Source organism: Hemibagrus wyckioides, linkage group LG29, assembly GCF_019097595.1.
Source record: "Hemibagrus wyckioides isolate EC202008001 linkage group LG29, SWU_Hwy_1.0, whole genome shotgun sequence".
NCBI lineage: Eukaryota > Metazoa > Chordata > Actinopteri > Siluriformes > Bagridae > Hemibagrus > Hemibagrus wyckioides.
In genome coordinates, this window is record NC_080738.1 from 16,374,564 (window position 1) to 16,394,836 (window position 20,273).

At 35.9% G+C, this 20,273-nt stretch overlaps 1 protein-coding gene and 5 non-coding genes across 15 annotated transcripts in view; 1 reads left to right on the forward strand and 5 right to left on the reverse strand.

Annotated features, from left to right (window-relative positions):
* LOC131349177 (sodium/potassium/calcium exchanger 2-like) overlaps positions 1 to 20,273 on the forward strand; it is a 65,689-nt gene that overhangs the window by 27,316 nt on the left and 18,100 nt on the right. For 6 of the 10 annotated variants that reach the window (XR_009204046.1, XR_009204045.1, XM_058384610.1 and 3 more), the window contains 3 exons: positions 15,273 to 15,323; positions 18,889 to 18,969; positions 19,759 to 19,841. Coding sequence is in view for 8 of the 10 variants with exons in the window: in XM_058384610.1 (XP_058240593.1) it covers positions 15,273 to 15,323; positions 18,889 to 18,969; positions 19,759 to 19,841 (215 nt within the window). In the remaining 2 variants the exon portion in view is untranslated. The remainder of the gene's footprint in view (positions 1 to 15,272; positions 15,324 to 18,888; positions 18,970 to 19,758; positions 19,842 to 20,273) is intronic. The other 4 variants (XM_058384613.1, XM_058384616.1, XM_058384617.1 and 1 more) reach the window with 1 other exon arrangement.
* Positions 1,672 to 1,744, reverse strand: trnak-uuu (transfer RNA lysine (anticodon UUU)). Its single transcript has one exon. It is a non-coding gene; the product is annotated as a tRNA-Lys (tRNA).
* Positions 2,686 to 2,758, reverse strand: trnak-uuu (transfer RNA lysine (anticodon UUU)). Its single transcript has one exon. It is a non-coding gene; the product is annotated as a tRNA-Lys (tRNA).
* On the reverse strand, positions 5,593 to 5,665 carry trnak-uuu (transfer RNA lysine (anticodon UUU)). Its single transcript has one exon. It is a non-coding gene; the product is annotated as a tRNA-Lys (tRNA).
* trnak-uuu (transfer RNA lysine (anticodon UUU)) lies at positions 6,613 to 6,685 on the reverse strand. The gene has a single exon. It is a non-coding gene; the product is annotated as a tRNA-Lys (tRNA).
* Positions 7,606 to 7,678, reverse strand: trnak-uuu (transfer RNA lysine (anticodon UUU)). Its single transcript has one exon. It is a non-coding gene; the product is annotated as a tRNA-Lys (tRNA).

The window sequence follows — 20,273 nt, forward strand, 5'->3', positions numbered from 1 at the left end:
AGTAGCTTGTCTGTTGGCTCGGATCACACGGGCCAGCTTTCTCTCCCCACGTGCATCAATGAGCCTCGACCAGATGTTGGACGAGATGTTGGACAAGAAGGTCTGGCTCACAGTCGCTCTTATTCATCCCAAAGGTGTTCTATGGGGTTGAGATCAGGCCAGTCAATTTCCTCCACACCAAACTCACTCATCCATGTCTTTATGGACCTTGCTTTGGTCACTGGTGTACAGTCATGTTGAAACAGGAAGGGGTCATCCCCAAACTGTTCCCACAAAGAGCATGAAATTATCCAAAATGTCTTGGTATGAAGCTGAAGCATTAAGAGTTCCTTTCACTGGAACTAAGGGGCAGAGTCTGAACTCAATGATCTGGAGGGGTGTCCCAATACTTTTGGTTATGTAATGTCAGGTCACTAGAGTTAGAGCGGATGCTCTAGAAAATAAATCACCACCTTCTGAGAAATGAAAATATCCTTTAAGGTACATAGTTCAGGTTATATAAACGTGAGTGCGTGATGCGGAGAGAGAGATGGACTGTTACAGCTTGCTGATTGTTGATGAATCGCTTCAGATTAATGAGAACGGACTGATATTGACGTTCAGCATGCAGACTTTTACACATCCAGAGCTGAGCGCGATGTTCCAGAATAAATAAAGCTGGACTGTGAATCACAGACAGAACAAACCAGACAAGACAAACATGACATGCTGCGGATGTGTGTGTGTGTGTGTGTATTTCAATCTCTGGCCTTTTGACGGGTAGTGGATATTGATCGTTCTGCTTGACCCCTGAACTGGCACTCCATTTATCTATTTTTAAAGGACACACACACACACACACACACACGTATACAAAAACACATCCAAACACTAACAATCATCTGATTAATGAATCAACTGATTACTGGCTTCGCTCGTCATTACGCAACATCTCTTCACACGCCCACATGAACACACACTCTCAAACACAATCCCCAACACACACACACACATACACACACCTCCTGTGTGGCTGAATCAATATTAAAAGCTTTGTGCCTCACGGCAGGCTGGAACTCTACAGGTCGTTCTGCAAGGTCATCAGCATCACTGTTTAACACACACACACACACACACACCATGTCATTCTAGTTATCTGTTATTTTGTGTGTGTGTTTTGTTTAGGGTATGGAAATCTGGCTTTGTGCAGTTAATTATTTTCTTCTTTTTCACTCCAGACTGATTTGTATGGAATGATGAGGTTGTTGGAGCAGCGCAGAGAAGACGCTTGTTTTTAAAAAGGTTTTAAAAACTTTTCTGTTTTCGATCCTTTAGTCATTCTGAGTAAAAACTGCAACCTCCGCAGACCGTAATCTTTTAGTCCACCCTGTTTGCTGAGCTGCTATTATATAGGAAGTAGTATTATAGCAAAACAGGCTGAAAGATGAACTAGCATAACAGTAAACTGGCTAAATGATGAACTAGCATAACAGTAAACTGGCAAAAAGATAGCAATTACAGGCTAACCAAAGAAGGTTTTATTTGTCACATACACATTACAGCACAGTAAAATTCTCTTCTTGCACATCCCATCTTTAGAAGTTGTGGTCAGAGCGCAGGGTCAGCCATGATACAGTGTCCCTGAAGCAGAGAGGAGTAAAGGGCCTTGAACCCTGATCTTTAAAGAGTATTCGCCCGAACAGGGACTTGAACCCTGGACCCTCAGATTAAAAGTCTGATGCTCTACCGACTGAGCTATCCGGGCTTCAGTAGTTACTGTAACAGTAAACATGCTAACAGATGAACTAGCATAACCATAAACAGCCTAAAAATGAATTACAGCTAAACAGGAAATAACAGTACATAAAACTGACTACATAGCAAGCAGAATAAAAGATTACTTAGCATTACTATAAACACGCTAACCGATGAACTAGCATAACATTTCAGTAAACAATATAGGTCTGATCTAGAATTACCACTGAAAGGTGAACACGCGTTACAGTAAACAGCATAAACAGTAAACAGGCTGAATCATGGATTAGCATTAAGAAGGTTTACGATTTAAAATGATCTCTGGCTAGTTGATTCCTAACCTTTTAGGTTTCCTAACCTTATGCTCAGAACGTGTAACGTTAGCTAGAGCTAAGATTCCCAGAGAGAGAGCAAGTTAGAGAAATCGGAATAAGGAGATCGGAAAAGTCGGCCATCTTGTCAGAAAAGGCGTTAGCTCCCAGACAGCTGATTCTCACAGTGCTACATTATGAAAATTAGCAGTCTCATATGTTACAGCACAGTAAAATACTTTCTTTACAAGAGCTCAGGGTCAAACAAGGGACTTGAACCCTCAGATTAAAAGTTGGACGCTCTACTGACTGAACTATCCAGGCTTGAAGAATTATGCTGACAGGAAACAGGCTAAAATATGAACTAGCATAGCAGTAAACAGGGTAAATGATGAACTAGCATAACAGCAAACAGGTTAAACTATGAACTAGCATAATGGTAAAGAAGCTAAAAGATGAACAGTTACAGGCTAACAAAAGAAGGTTTTATTTGTCACATACACATTACAGCACAGTAAAATTCTCTTCTTGCACATCCCATCTTTAGAAGTTGTGGTCAGAGCGCAGGGTCAGCCATGATACAGTGTCCCTGAAGCAGAGGGGAGTAAAGGGCCTTGAACCCTAATCTTTAAAGAGTATTCGCCCGAACAGGGACTTGAACCCTGGACCCTCAGATTAAAAGTCTGATGCTCTACCGACTGAGCTATCCGGGCTTCAGTAGTTACTATAACAGTAAACATGCTAATAGATGAACTAGCATAACAGTAAACAAACTGAAAGATGAACTAGCAAAAAAAGGAAACAACAGAGGAACTAGTGTAACATTAAAAAGCCAAAACGATGAACTAACATAACAGTTAACAAGCAAAAAGATAAAGTAGCATAACAGTAAACAGGCTAAAAGATGAACTAGTATAAAAGGAAACAGGCTAAAAGATGAACTAGCATGATAGTAAATCGGCTAAAAGATGAACTAGCATAGTGGTAAAGAAGGTAAATGATGAACTAGCATAAAAGGAAACAGGCTAAATGATGAACTAGCATAAAAGGAAACAGGCTAAAAGATGAACTAGCATAATAGTAAATTGGCTTAAAGATGAACTAGCATAACAGCAAACAGGTTAAACTATGAACTAGCATAATGGTAAAGAAGCTAAAAGATGAACAGTTACAGGCTAACAAAAGAAGGTTTTATTTGTCACATACACATTACAGCACAGTAAAATTCTTTTCTTGCACATCCCATCTTTAGAAGTTGTGGTCAGAGCGCAGGGTCAGCCATGATACAGTGTCCCTGAAGCAGTGTCCCTAAACATGCAAACAGATGAACTAGCAAAAAAAGAGGAAACAGGCTAACAGAGGAGATAGCATAACATTAAAAAGCCAAAACAATGAACTAACATAACAGTTAACAAGCTAAAAGATAAAGTAGCATAACAGAAAACAGGCTAAAAGATGAACTAGCATAGCGGTAAACAGGGTAAATGATGAACTAGCATAAAAGGAAACAGGCTAAAAGATGAACTAGCATAGTGGTAAACAGGGTAAACGATGAACTAGCATAAAAGGAAACAGGCTAAAAGATGAACCAGCATAGCGGTAAACAGGGTAAATGATGAACTAGCAAAACAGTAAACAGGCTAAAAGATGAACTAGCATAACAGTAAATCGGCTAAAAGATGAACTAGCATAGTGGTAAACAAGGTAAATGATGAACTAGCATAAAAGGAAACAGGCTAAAAGATGAACTAGCATAATAGTAAATTGGCTTAAAGATGAACTAGCATAGCAGTAAACAGGGTAAACGATGAACTAGCATAATGGTAAAGAAGCTAAAAGATGAACAGTTACAGGCTAACAAAAGAAGGTTTTATTTGTCACATACACATTACAGCACAGTAAAATTCTTTTCTTGCACATCCCATCTTTAGAAGTTGTGGTCAGAGCGCAGGGTCAGCCATGATACAGTGTCCCTGAAGCAGTGTCCCTAAACATGCTAACAGATGAACTAGTATAACAGTAAACAAACTGAAAGATGAACTAGCAAAAAAAGAGGAAACAGGCTAACAGAGGAGCTAGCATAACATTAAAAAGACAAAACAATGAACTAACATAACAGTTAACAAGCTAAAAGATAAAGTAGCATAACAGAAAACAGGCTAAAAGATGAACTAGCATAACAGTAAATCAGCTAAAAGATGAACCAGCATAGCGGTAAACAGGGTAAATGATGAACTAGCAAAACAGTAAACAGGCTAAAAGATGAACTAGCATAGTGGTAAACAAGGTAAATGATGAACTAGCATAAAAGGAAACAGGCTAAAAGATGAACTAGCATAATAGTAAATTGGCTTAAAGATGAACTAGCATAGCAGTAAACAGGGTAAACGATGAACTAGTATAAAAGGAAACAGGCTAAAAGATGAACTAGCATAGCGGTAAACAGGGTAAACGATGAACTAGCATAAAAGGAAACAGGCTAAAAGATGAACTAGCATAGCGGTAAACAGGGTAAACGATGAACTAGCATAAAAGGAAACAGGCTAAAAGATGAACTAGCATAGCGGTAAACAGGGTAAATGATGAACTAGCAAAACAGTAAACAGGCTAAAAGATGAACTAGCATAGTGGTAAACAAGGTAAATGATGAACTAGCATAAAAGGAAACAGGCTAAAAGATGAACTAGCATAATAGTAAATTGGCTTAAAGATGAACTAGCATAGCAGTAAACAGGGTAAACGATGAACTAGCATAAAAGGAAACAGGCTAAAAGATGAACTAGCATAGCGGTAAACAGGGTAAACGATGAACTAGCATAAAAGGAAACAGGCTAAAAGATGAACTAGCATAGCAGTAAACAGGGTAAACGATGAACTAGTATAAAAGGAAACAGGCTAAAAGATGAACTAGCATAGCGGTAAACAGGGTAAACGATGAACTAGCATAAAAGGAAACAGGCTAAAAGATGAACTAGCATAGCGGTAAACAGGCTAAAAGATGAACTAGCATAGCGGTAAACAGGGTAAATGATGAACTAGCAAAACAGTAAACAGGCTAAAAGATGAACTAGCATAGCGGTAAACAGGGTAAACGATGAACTAGCATAAAAGGAAACAGGCTAAAAGATGAACTAGCATAGCGGTAAACAGGGTAAACGATGAACTAGCATAGCGGTAAACAGGCTAAAAGATGAACTAGCATAGCGGTAAACAGGGTAAATGATGAACTAGCAAAACAGTAAACAGGCTAAAAGATGAACTAGCATAGCGGTAAACAGGGTAAACGATGAACTAGCATAAAAGGAAACAGGCTAAAAGATGAACTAGCATAGCAGTAAACAGGGTAAACGATGAACTAGCATAAAAGGAAACAGGCTAAAAGATGAACTAGCATAAAAGGGAACAGGCTAAATGATGAAGATCACATATACGTTACAGCACAGAGCAATTCTTTCTTCACATATCAGAGCGCAGGGTCAGCCATGATACAGTGTCCCTGAAGCAGAGAGGAGTAAAGGGCCTTGAACCCTGATCTTTAAAGAGTACTCGCCCGAACAGGGACTTGAACCCTGGACCCTCAGATTAAAAGTCTGATGCTCTACCGACTGAGCTATCCAGGCTTCAGTAGCTACTGTAACAGTAAACATGCTAACAGATGAACTAGCATAACCATAAACAGCCTAAAAATGAATTACAGCTAAACAGGAAATAACAGTACATAAAACTGACTACATAGCAAGCAGAATAAAAGATTACTTAGCATTACTATAAACACGCTAACCGATGAACTAGCATAACATTTCAGTAAACAATATAGGTCTGATCTAGAATTACCACTGAAAGGTGAACACGCGTTACAGTAAACAGCATAAACAGTAAACAGGCTGAATCATGGATTAGCATTAAGAAGGTTTACGATTTAAAATGATCTCTGGCTAGTTGATTCCTAACCTTTTAGGTTTCCTAACCTTATGCTCAGAACGTGTAACGTTAGCTAGAGCTAAGATTCCCAGAGAGAGAGCAAGTTAGAGAAATCGGAATAAGGAGATCGGAAAAGTCGGCCATCTTGTCAGAAAAGGCGTTAGCTCCCAGACAGCTGATTCTCACAGTGCTACATTATGAAAATTAGCAGTCTCATATGTTACAGCACAGTAAAATACTTTCTTTACAAGAGCTCAGGGTCAAACAAGGGACTTGAACCCTGGACCCTCAGATTAAAAGTTGGACGCTCTACTGACTGAACTATCCAGGCTTGAAGAATTATGCTGACAGGAAACAGGCTAAAATATGAACTAGCATAGCAGTAAACAGGGTAAATGATGAATTAGCATAGCAGTAAACAGGGTAAATGATGAACTAGCATAACAGTAAACTGGCAAAAAGATAGCAATTACAGGCTAACCAAAGAAGGTTTTATTTGTCACATACACATTACAGCACAGTAAAATTCTCTTCTTGCACATCCCATCTTTAGAAGTTGTGGTCAGAGCGCAGGGTCAGCCATGATACAGTGTCCCTGAAGCAGAGGGGAGTAAAGGGCCTTGAACCCTAATCTTTAAAGAGTATTCGCCCGAACAGGGACTTGAACCCTGGACCCTCAGATTAAAAGTCTGATGCTCTACCGACTGAGCTATCCGGGCTTCAGTAGTTACTGTAACAGTAAACATGCTAACAGATAAACTAGCAGAGTGGTAAACAAGGTAAATGATGATCTAGCATAAAAGGAAACAGGCTAAAAGATGAACTAGCATATTAGTAAATTGGCTTAAAGATGAACTAGCATAGCAGTAAACAGGGTAAATGATGAACTAGGAAAACAGTAAACAGGCTATAAGATGAACTAGCATAATAGTAAATCAGCTAAAAGATGAACTAGCATAGCGGTAAACAGGGTAAATGATGAACTAGCAAAACAGAAAACAGGCTAAAAGATGAACTAGCGTAACAGTAAACAGGTTAAACTATGAACTAGCATAATGGTAAAGAAGCTAAAAGATGAACATAATAGTAAATTGGCTTAAAGATGAACTAGCATAGCAGTAAATCGGCTAAAAGATGAACTAGCATAAAAGGAAACAGGCTAAAAGATGAACTAGCATAACAGTAAATCGGCTAAAAGATGAACTAGCATAAAAGGAAACAGGCTAAAAGATGAACTAGCATAACAGTAAATCGGCTAAAAGATGAACTAGCATAAAAGGAAACAGGCTATAAGATGAACTAGCATAATAGTAAATCAGCTAAAAGATGAACTAGCATAGCGGTAAACAGGGTAAATGATGAACTAGCAAAACAGAAAACAGGCTAAAAGATGAACTAGCGTAACAGTAAACAGGTTAAACTATGAACTAGCATAATGGTAAAGAAGCTAAAAGATGAACAGTTACAGGCTAACAAAAGAAGGTTTTATTTGTCACATACACATTACAGCACAGTAAAATTCTCTTCTTGCACATCCCATCTTTAGAAGTTGTGGTCAGAGCGCAGGGTCAGCCATGATACAGTGTCCCTGAAGCAGAGGGGAGTAAAGGGCCTTGAACCCTGATCTTTAAAGAGTATTCGCCCGAACAGGGACTTGAACCCTGGACCCTCAGATTAAAAGTCTGATGCTCTACCGACTGAGCTATCCAGGCTTCTGTCACTAGTGTACAGTAAACATGCTAACAGATAAACTAGCATAACAGTAACTAAGCTAAATGATGAACTAGCATAAAAGGAAACAGGCTAAAAGATGAACTAGCTTAACAGTAAATCGGCTAAAAGATGAACTAGCATAGCGGTAAACAGGGTAAATGATGAACTAGCAAAACAGTAAACTGGCTAAAAGATGAACTAACATAACAGTAAATCGGCTAAAAGATGAACTAGTATAACAGTAAATAGGCTAAAAGATGAACTAGCATAACAGTAAATAGGCTAAATGATGAACTAGCATTAAAGGAAACAGGCTAAATGATGAACTAACATAACAGTAAACTGGCTAATAATGAATTACAGCTAAAGCAGGAAATAGCGTAACAGTACACAAAACTGACCACATAGCAAGCAGAATAAAAGAATACATAAAATGATCTCTGGCTAGTTGATACATTTCCTAACCTTATGCTCAGAACATGTAACGTTAGCTAGAGCTAAGATTCCCCGAGACACAGCAAGTAAGCGAAACTGGAATAAGGAGATCGGAAAAGTTGGCCATCTTGTCAGAAAAGGCGTTGGCTCCCAGACAGTTGATTCTCACTGTGCTACATTATGGAAATTAGCCCTCAGCCAGGCAGACGCTAGCTTTATCTACATTATATTTATGTAGCCGATTAGCCTGTAGCCTTTCTCCTTATGCATTCACCTCACTGCCTTTTAGCCTGATAATGTTATTGCACAGTCCTGAAGACTCTCGCTGCCTGAGTTATTTATGATCTGTGAGCAGCCTGGGAGTTTAGCCAGTCTGTCTGGCAGAGGTCCATATCTATACACAGCTAATAACATTAGCCTTGGTATTTTATTTTTTTTGCTTTGTGATCAGATCATGTTACATTTGGATTTTGATCGCTAAAAATCTGAGAGTAAACAAAATATTGGACGTCTGAACGATTTCTGAGCTGAAGGTGACATTGCAGGGCATCCTAACCAAGATGTTACCCGCTGCTGTAGCAAACATACAGGCTAAAATCAAAACTAGCATAACAGTGCACTAAATAAAATGTGAAACAGGTTAAAGTCATCAGGAACTAGCATTACGCCAACCAGGACAACATGCTAACTAGACCTGGAGTAAACTATATGCTAAAACATGAATTAGTATCAGAGTAAACAGGCTAAACCATGAGCTAGCATAACACTAAACAAGCTGAAACATGGACTCAAATTATTCTAAAAATATAAAAACAGTAACTAGCATTGCAGTAAATAGGATTCAATATGAATTAGCAAAAAAACTAAAGACATGACATTAACTAGCACTGTAGTAATAATCTGCCTAGCGTTACAGAGCACAGTTTACTGGATAACAGGTGAAAACACCTGTAAGAGCATTATGCTAAACAGCTTGAACATAAACTAGCATTATATTAACAAGCTAAAACAAGAAGTAGCATTGAACTCACATCATTTTAAACAGAATAATCATAAACAACAGCAATTATGAATTAGCATTATATTAAATTTAAAATAGAAGTGTTTTAGTATTAAAACAGACTCATGAAGCAAAAACTAGCATTACTGTATCCAGGCTCAAATCTACGCTAACATTATAGCACTGATTACTTTATTAACATGCTAAAACATGAACTTGCATGATACCACACAGGCAAAAACAGTACTTAGCGTCATAGTAAACAAAACTAAACCTGAATTAGCATTCTGCTAAACCAATATAAGTGTAACTAGCATTATAGTAACCAGGCTCTATCTTTACAGTGCACACATTATTTTGTTAGAATGCTAAAACATTAACTAGGGTTATAGTAAAAAAGTAGAAACTGTAACTAGCATCATAGTAAACAGGATGAAACATGAATTAGCTTTTTGCTAAAGACATAAAACAGTAACTAGCATTACAGTGAACAAGCAAAAACATTAACTAGCATCATAGTAAACATGAATTATCATGTTAGAGAGATTCAAAATTCCACTTACTTTACAGAGCGAATATTTTATTTTACAGTGTGAGTATTTTATTTTACAGAGCAAGTATTGTACTTTACAGAGCGAGTATTTTACTTTACAGAGCGAGTATTTTATTTTACACTGTGAGTATTTTATTTTACACTGTGAGTATTTTATTTTACAGAGCAAGTATTGTACTTTACAGAGCGAGTATTTTACTTTACAGAGCAAGTATTTTATTTTACAGAGCGAGTATTTTACTTTACAGAGCGAGTATTGTATTTTACAGAGCGAGTATTTTACTTTACAGAGCGAGTATTTTATTTTACAGAGTGAGTATTTTACTTTACAGAGCGAGTATTTTACTTTACAGAGCGAGTATTGTACTTTACAGAGCGAGTATTTTACTTTACAGAGCGAGTATTTTATTTTACAGAGCGAGTATTTTATTTTACAGAGTGAGTATTTTATTTTACAGAGCGAGTATTTCACTTTACAGAGCGAGTATTGTACTTTACAGAGCGAGTATTTTACTTTACAGAGCGAGTATTTGAATTTACAGAGCGAGTATTTTATTTTACAGTGTGAGTATTTTATTTTACAGAGTGAGTATTTTATTTTACAGAGCGAGTATTTTATTTTACAGTGTGAGTATTTTATTTTACAGAGCGAGTATTTTATTTTACAGTGTGAGTATTTTATTTTACAGAGCGAGTATTTTATTTTACAGAGCGAGTATTTTACTTTACAGAGCGAGTATTGTACTTTACAGAGCGAGTATTTTACTTTACAGAGCGAGTATTTTACTTTACAGAGCGAGTATTTTACTTTACAGAGCGAGTATTTTATTTTACAGAGCGAGTATTTTATTTTACAGAGTGAGTATTTTACTTTACAGAGCGAGTATTTTATTTTACAGTGTGAGTATTTTACTTTACAGAGCGAGTATTGTACTTTACAGAGCGAGTATTTTACTTTACAGAGCGAGTATTTTATTTTACAGAGCGAGTATTTTATTTTACAGAGCGAGTATTTTATTTTACAGAGCGAGTATTTTATTTTACAGAGCGAGTATTTTATTTTACAGAGCGAGTATTTTACTTTACAGAGCGAGTATTTTACTTTACAGAGCGAGTATTTTATTTTACAGTGTGAGTATTTTATTTTACACTGTGAGTATTTTACTTTACAGAGCGAGTATTTTATTTTACAGTGTGAGTATTTTATTTTACAGAGCGAGTATTTGAATTTACAGAGCGAGTATTTTATTTTACAGTGTGAGTATTTTATTTTACAGAGCGAGTATTTTATTTTACAGAGCGAGTATTTTATTTTACAGAGTGAGTATTTTACTTTACAGAGCGAGTATTTTATTTTACAGTGTGAGTATTTTATTTTACAGAGCGAGTATTTTACTTTACAGAGCGAGTATTTTATTTTACAGTGTGAGTATTTTATTTTACACTGTGAGTATTTTACTTTACAGAGCGAGTATTTTATTTTACAGTGTGAGTATTTTATTTTACAGAGCAAGTATTGTACTTTACAGAGCGAGTATTTTACTTTACAGAGCGAGTATTTTATTTTACACTGTGAGTATTTTATTTTACAGAGCAAGTATTGTACTTTACAGAGTGAGTATTTTATTTTACAGAGCGAGTATTTTATTTTACAGAGCGAGTATTTTACTTTACAGAGCGAGTATTTTATTTTACAGTGTGAGTATTTTATTTTACAGAGCGAGTATTTTATTTTACAGAGTGAGTATTTTACTTTACAGAGCGAGTATTTTATTTTACAGTGTGAGTATTTTATTTTACAGAGCGAGTATTTTACTTTACAGAGCGAGTATTTTATTTTACAGAGCAAGTATTGTACTTTATAGAGCGAGTATTTTACTTTACAGAGCGAGTATTTTATTTTACACTGTGAGTATTTTATTTTACAGAGCAAGTATTGTACTTTACAGAGTGAGTATTTTATTTTACAGTGTGAGTATTTTATTTTACAGAGCAAGTATTTTATTTTACAGAGCGAGTATTTATTTTATTTTACAGAGCGAGTATTTTACTTTACAGAGCGAGTATTTTATTTTACAGAGCAAGTATTGTACTTTACAGAGTGAATATTGTACTTTACAGAGCGAGTATTTTATTTTACAGAGCGAGTATTTTACTTTACAGAGCGAGTATTGTACTTTACAGAGCGAGTATTTTACTTTACAGAGCGAGTATTTTACTTTACAGAGCGAGTATTGTATTTTACAGAGCGAGTATTTTACTTTACAGAGCGAGTATTTTATTTTACAGAGTGAGTATTTTACTTTACAGAGCGAGTATTTTATTTTACAGTGTGAGTATTTTACTTTACAGAGCGAGTATTGTACTTTACAGAGCGAGTATTTTACTTTACAGAGCGAGTATTTTATTTTACAGAGCGAGTATTTTATTTTACAGAGCGAGTATTTTATTTTACAGAGCGAGTATTTTATTTTACAGAGTGAGTATTTTATTTTACAGAGCGAGTATTTTATTTTACAGTGTGAGTATTTTATTTTACAGAGCGAGTATTTTATTTTACAGAGCGAGTATTTTATTTTACAGAGCGAGTATTTTACTTTACAGAGCGAGTATTTTATTTTACAGTGTGAGTATTTTACTTTACAGAGCGAGTATTGTACTTTACAGAGCGAGTATTTTACTTTACAGAGCGAGTATTTTATTTTACAGAGCGAGTATTTTATTTTACAGAGCGAGTATTTTATTTTACAGAGTGAGTATTTTATTTTACAGAGCGAGTATTTCACTTTACAGAGCGAGTATTGTACTTTACAGAGTGAGTATTTTACTTTACAGAGCGAGTATTTGAATTTACAGAGCGAGTATTTTATTTTACAGAGCGAGTATTTTATTTTACAGAGTGAGTATTTTATTTTACAGAGCGAGTATTTTATTTTACAGTGTGAGTATTTTATTTTACAGAGCGAGTATTTTATTTTACAGAGCGAGTATTTTATTTTACAGTGTGAGTATTTTATTTTACAGAGCGAGTATTTTATTTTACAGAGCGAGTATTGTACTTTACAGAGCGAGTATTTTACTTTACAGAGCGAGTATTTTACTTTACAGAGCGAGTATTTTATTTTACAGTGTGAGTATTTTATTTTACACTGTGAGTATTTTACTTTACAGAGCGAGTATTTTATTTTACAGTGTGAGTATTTTATTTTACAGAGCGAGTATTTGAATTTACAGAGCGAGTATTTTATTTTACAGTGTGAGTATTTTATTTTACAGAGCGAGTATTTTATTTTACAGAGCGAGTATTTTATTTTACAGAGTGAGTATTTTACTTTACAGAGCGAGTATTTTATTTTACAGTGTGAGTATTTTATTTTACAGAGCGAGTATTTTACTTTACAGAGCAAGTATTTTATTTTACAGTGTGAGTATTTTATTTTACACTGTGAGTATTTTACTTTACAGAGCGAGTATTTTATTTTACAGTGTGAGTATTTTATTTTACAGAGCAAGTATTGTACTTTACAGAGCGAGTATTTTACTTTACAGAGCGAGTATTTTATTTTACACTGTGAGTATTTTATTTTACAGAGCAAGTATTGTACTTTACAGAGTGAGTATTTTATTTTACAGAGCGAGTATTTTATTTTACAGAGCGAGTATTTTACTTTACAGAGCGAGTATTTTATTTTACAGTGTGAGTATTTTATTTTACAGAGCGAGTATTTTATTTTACAGAGTGAGTATTTTACTTTACAGAGCGAGTATTTTATTTTACAGTGTGAGTATTTTATTTTACAGAGCGAGTATTTTACTTTACAGAGCGAGTATTTTATTTTACAGAGCAAGTATTGTACTTTATAGAGCGAGTATTTTACTTTACAGAGCGAGTATTTTATTTTACACTGTGAGTATTTTATTTTACAGAGCAAGTATTGTACTTTACAGAGTGAGTATTTTATTTTACAGTGTGAGTATTTTATTTTACAGAGCAAGTATTTTATTTTACAGAGCGAGTATTTATTTTATTTTACAGAGCGAGTATTTTACTTTACAGAGCGAGTATTTTATTTTACAGAGCAAGTATTGTACTTTACAGAGTGAATATTGTACTTTACAGAGCGAGTATTTTATTTTACAGAGCGAGTATTTTACTTTACAGAGCGAGTATTTTATTTTACAGAGTGAGTATTTTACTTTACAGAGCGAGTATTTTATTTTACAGTGCGAATATTTTATTTTACACTGTGAGTATTTTATTTTACAGTGTGAGTATTTCATTTTACAGAGCGAGTATTTTATTTTACACTGTGAGTATTTTATTTTACAGTGCGAGTGTTTTATTTTACAGTGCGAGTATTTTATTTTACAAAGTGAGTATTGTACTTTACAGAGCGAGTATTTTACTTTACAGAGCGAGTATTTTATTTTACAGAGCGAGTATTGTACTTTACAGAGCGAGTATTTTACTTTACAGAGCGAGTATTTTACTTTACAGTGTGAGTATTTTATTTTACACTGTGAGTATTTTATTTTACAGTGCATGTATTTCATTTTACAGTGAGTATTTTGCTTTACTCTGTGAGTGTTTTATTTTACAGTGTGAGTATTTTACTTTACAGTGTGTGTATTTTATTTTAGAGTGCGAGTATTGTACTTTACAGAGCGTGTATTTCATTTTACAGTGTGAGTATTTTATTTTACACTGTGAATATTTTATTTTACAGTGTAAGTATTTTACTTTACAGAGCGAGTATTTTACTTTACAGACTGAGTGTTTTATTTTATAGAGCGAGTATTTTATTTTACACTGTGAGTATTTTATTTTACAAAGTGAGTATTTTACTTTACAGAGCGAGTATTTTATTTTACAGTGTGAGTATTTTATTTTACACTGTGAGTATTTTATTTTACAGTGTGAGTATTTTATTTTACACTGTGAGTATTTTACTTTACAGTGTGAGTATTTTATTTTAGAGTGCGAGTATTGTACTTTACAGAGCGAGTATTTTACTTTACAGTGTGTGTATTTCATTTTACACTGTGAGTATTTTATTTTACACTGTGAGTATTTTATTTTACACTGTGAGTATTTTATTTTACAAAGTGAGTATTTTACTTTACAGAGTGAGTATTTTACTTTACAGTGTGTGTATTTCATTTTACACTGTGAGTATTTTATTTTACACTGTGAGTATTTAATTCTACACTGTTAATATTTGGTTGAAATGCTAAAACACAATCTAATTACATCACAAAGGCTAAAACAGGCTAAAACTAGCATCACATTGAACATGGTAACGCGTGAATCTGCCTGAACTGCAGTTAAAGCTGCTGTTAAAGTCCCAGATTTGAGGTGATGGATTTCTGTTCTCTTCATCATTATAGATGATACTGACATTCCAAAAGAGAGAGCGTGTGTGTGTGTGTGTTACACATCTCTGTGTTGTTATTCTCCCTGTTTTGCACTTATGTTAGTGAGACTGGGTTAAGGAGAGAGATTTTCCATGCACGCTGCATCGCTCTGTCATGCTCACCTTCACCTCTTTGTGTGTGTGTGTGTGTGTGTGTTGCCTTACACTTGTCTCTGTGTGTGATGTTATAGAGCTGGGGACTTATGGCAAGCTAAAATATTATCACTCAATGACCGAAGAAGGTAAGATCCTTTCTTTCCACATGCAATTCATCCTCCATGCTCATCTTGCTTGCTCACCTCTTCCCTCATCGTGTGTATGTGTGTATGTGTGTGTATGTGTGTGTATGTGTGTGTGTGTATGTGTGTGTGTGTGTGTGTGTGTTGTTTTCACGCTCCTGCTTTGACGGCCTCTCTTGGTGGGATTTCACTAACATAAGTGCAAATCGTGTATTCGTGTATGATAATTTCATTTTTATTCTTTTTTCTTTCTTTTCTCTTTTATCCCTCCGTCCCAAACCTCAAACCTCAAACCCCCACCCCCCTACCCCCCTGAGCATCCTGCACCTCCATCACAGTCGCTCGGATTCTTTCAGCATCTTGTCGGTGTTTCTGCTCCTGTCCACTAAAAACCTGAGAACACGACCATGTTCATATTTAGAAGCTATTAAACTCACACACACTCACACACACTCACACACACACTCACACGCACACACACACTCACACACTCACACACACTCACACACACACACATTCATCACAAAGCTGATGTGCGGAATAGTGTGAGTCACTCTGGGAGGAGTTTTGGAATAGCAGCAACATACAGCTAATGTAATGAGCTCCCCTCCCACCTCTCCCTCTCTCTCTCCCCCTTTCTTTCTTTCTTTTTTTCTTTCTTTCTTTCTTTCTTTCTTTCTTTCTTTCTTTCTTTCTTTCTTTCTCATCTTTCTCTTTCTCCTTCTTTCTTTCTCTTTATATTTCTCCTTCTTTCTCTCTCTCTCTCTCTTTCCCTCTCTCTATCTCCTTCTCTCCTCCCTCTCCCTTTCTTTATCTCTCCTTTTCTCTCCCTTTCTCTCTCTCTCTTTCTTTTTCTCTCTCTCTATCTCCTTCTCTCCTCTCTCTCTCGTTTTCTCCCAATTTCTCTCCATTTCTCTCTCTTTTGCTCTATCTACACCCCCCCCCTTTCTCTCCTCTCTCTCTCCTTCTTTCTCTCTCCCTTTCTCTCTCTCTCTCTCTCTCTCTAAACCAATAATAGCACTTCTGGGATGTCTGGTTACAGCTGAATTGCTTTAGTCTCTTTGAGGATGGACGGGTTAGACGGTCATCACGTCCAGTGCGGTGACAAATCGGCTTGTGCGGCTCCTCTGATGTCGGAGAGAAAGACCTGACGCCGGGGTCTAATTTTAGCTCGGTCCTCATGGCTGCACTCTCTTCAGTCTCCTCACTCTCTTTGATGTTGCATAATAGAGCATCATTTCACCTGCTAATTTTCCACACGGAGGAAAGAGGGAGGATTTTTAATCACATCTCGCCTTTTTATTTGCTCTCGCGTTCTCAGCTTCTCGTTTGATGTCGTCTGCCGAGTCTCGGGTCCAATTCCGCTACTGAAGAGTGAACCGGGAAACGCTCAGGGTTTATATGGAGAGACGAGAACATGCGAATTGTTACGGAAAACATGACTAGCCAAAAAGAACACTTCAAAAGTCTTTAACGCTAACGTTAAAGATCATGTGACTTTACTTCAGCCAATCGGTGTGTCGTAATGTGATTGGTTAGATCCCGTAGTTCTGCTAGCTTTATTTTAATATGTCATTGTTTCCATGGTAACAGCTACACTAACAGCTCATGCACTCTGACACTTCAGATACTAATAAAAAACCTGTATATAGACATATAAAAGTCACGTTTACAGAAGACGTTTCGGGCGTCTGCGCTTCGTAACAGTCGTGGAAGTGCAGAAGTTTGTTCTTCCTGGTTTAGCGGTAACATGATGATGGAGCTGCACTGTGTGTCTGATTGACTTCATTAACACAGGATACAGCAGATGCCGCGAGGATGTTTCGTTACGTTACGTATCGCTACTTAAAGTAATCGTAAGTCGTGGCTTTAGCGCTTTAGCGCAGTGACAGAGATCAGGATGAGCAGCAACTTTAAGGAGTTTTAGGAAGGTTATGCAGGGACATTACGAAAGAACCACTCCTGCATAAAAAATAAATAAATAAAAATAAAAATAACATGATTAATGTTTATAATAACATTAATAACATGTATAATAACAGTATTAATGTCTACAATGACATTTATAACATTAATAACATGTATAATAAAAATAATAACATCTTTATTAACATTAATAATGTCTATATTAACATTAATAACATTTATGATAACATTAATAACATCTATATTAACATTAATAACATTTATAACATTAATAAAATGTCTAATAACATTATAAATGTCTATATTAACATTAATAACGTATAATAAAATGACAAATGTTTATAATAACATTAATAACCTGTATATTAACATGAATAACATTGATAATGACATATATAATGTCTATATCAGCATTAATAACATGTATAATGACAGTATTAATATCTGTAATAACGTATAATAACATTATTAATGTCTATATTAATTTCATAACATGTACAATAACATGACTAACATTTTTAATAACATTAATAACATTTATATTAACATGAATAACATTTACAATAACATTAATAACATTTACAATAGCATTAACAAAATGTCATATAACATTATTAATGTCTATATTAACATTAATAATGTTTATATTAACATTAATAACATGTATAATAACATGATTAATGTTTACAGTAACATTCATAACATTTTTATATTGACATCAGTAATGTCTATAATAACATTAATAACACGTCTAATAATATTATTAACGTCTATAATAACATATATAACACTAAGAACATGAATAATAACATGATTATAATGACATTAATAACAATTAGAACATCATTGACGTTTATAAAAAACATAATTGTCAGTGACGTTCATAATAACATTATTAGCATTTATAGTAGCATTAGTAACATGTATAAGAACATAAATAATGTTTGTAATAACATAACAGTTATATTTACCTTATTTACCTTAATAATAACAACATTAATAACATTTATAATAACATTAATAACAGTCTGCTTTATACAGTAGTTATAAACAGTCTCCTCATAACACCGAGAACTCGTAAAGCGATCATCAGAATCCACCCTTAGCCCCGCCCACTATGGTCCCCGAACTGCAGGATTCTGAGCAAAGTTTACGCACAATGTTTGTCATGAACCAGAGCATCTGTAGCCTGAGGGCTTCATCACCCGAGCTCACTGACCCCCAGAAGGTCATGTGATGCAGATGTGCACATCTGTAGGGGTTAGATTAGCCGGTCTGGACCACCGCTGATGGCTACGTGCAGCCTGATGGGCCGAGAGCCAGCTGGAGCTAATGATCTTGTCAGGAAGGTCATGGAGTGTTAATCAGGGCGTTATCGAGAATCACGGTGCATGTGTGTGTGTGTTTGTGTGTGTGTGTTTGTGTGTGTGTGTGTGATGCGAACACGCTAACACTCGGACACACACGCTCATCCATTAATGCTAACACACCCTACAGCCTTTAGGGAGCACTAGTTATCATGCTAACTTTACTTCCATTCGACATTTATCTAAACATGTTAGCAAGCTAAGTAGTATATTAGCATGACTGATACGATTAGCTAAAAACACCTCCGCTCTAAACAACTTCCTTCATCTTTCAGGAAAGTTCCGTGAGAAAGCGTCCATCCTTCACAAAATTGCCAAAAAGAAATGCCAAGTGGAAGATGCTAACGGAGTGGCTGGTAAGTTTAAACCGCAAGATTCCATAACTAGCATTAAAAACAAACTCAATTTATTTATTTGTTTGTTTATCTATTTATTCATTCATCTATCTATCTATCTATCTATCTATCTATCTATCTATCTATCTATCTATCTATCTATCTATCTATCTATCTATCTATCTATCTATTTATGGTGCAAATGATGCTAACCATTGTATTCACACCTACCTCACATCCACACAGAGACGCTAACATGCTAGCATTCCCTGCTCCATTGCTAGATACGAATATTAGCGTTTAGCATTAGCATCGATTAGCACATATTTTGGCGATATTGTGTTACTACTTGTATTCTGTTAGCTCTAGCTAACGGATCACTTTCCCTCAAGTGGGACGTTATCTGTACCTTTTTTCTCAGAGTTAGCCCTTTTAAATCTAAACTAGCCATAGTTAGCATTAATTAGCACGGTAAAATGATGCTAGCCGCGCTGGTTTGCTAAGCAAAATATTATAATAATCCTTCAATTTTTTTAATTATATAATCTGCTTTTTTCCTTTCCATCTGATCTCTTTTCATCCTGATCAAAGTGCACACACACACACACACACACACACTCTTATTCCCACACAGCAATTATGCTAACAGAGCCACATTACCATATTAGCATCTTAACGCAACTCAAATGGCACGCCGCCATTCACGCACACTTTCTTTGATGTCCTGTCCTGACTTATTTCCACACACACACACACACACACACTTCCTGCAGGTGACTGTGCTCTAACAGTGTGGTGTGTTTATTTTAGATAAGAACCTCCCGAATAGCTCCAGCGTGGAGGTGGAAGTTTCTCCACCTCTGAACGGCACAGCGGGGCAAGAGGGAGACGCGGTGAGTCAGTTTCACACACACACATACACACACACACACACACACAGACACACACACAAACACACACAGACACAAGCACATACACATAACATACACACACACACACATGCCCTATCATTCATTTACTTTACACATACTCACACACACAGACACACACACACACCCTATAATTAATTTTCTTGTGTGTGTGTTTGTTTGTTTGTTTGTTTGTGTGCCTGTGTGTTTGTGTGTGTGTTGTTTGTTTGTGTGTGTGTGTGTGTGTGTGTGTGTGTATATGTATGTATGTTTGTTCGTTTGTGTGTGTGTGTGTGTTTGTTTGTGTGTGTGTGTGTGTGTGTCCGTGTGTATCCTCAGTACTGCCTCTGAGGTGGAGGGTTTTTGCAGATCTGGCAACCCAAGCATAGCAAATACATCAGTGGAACATTTAACACA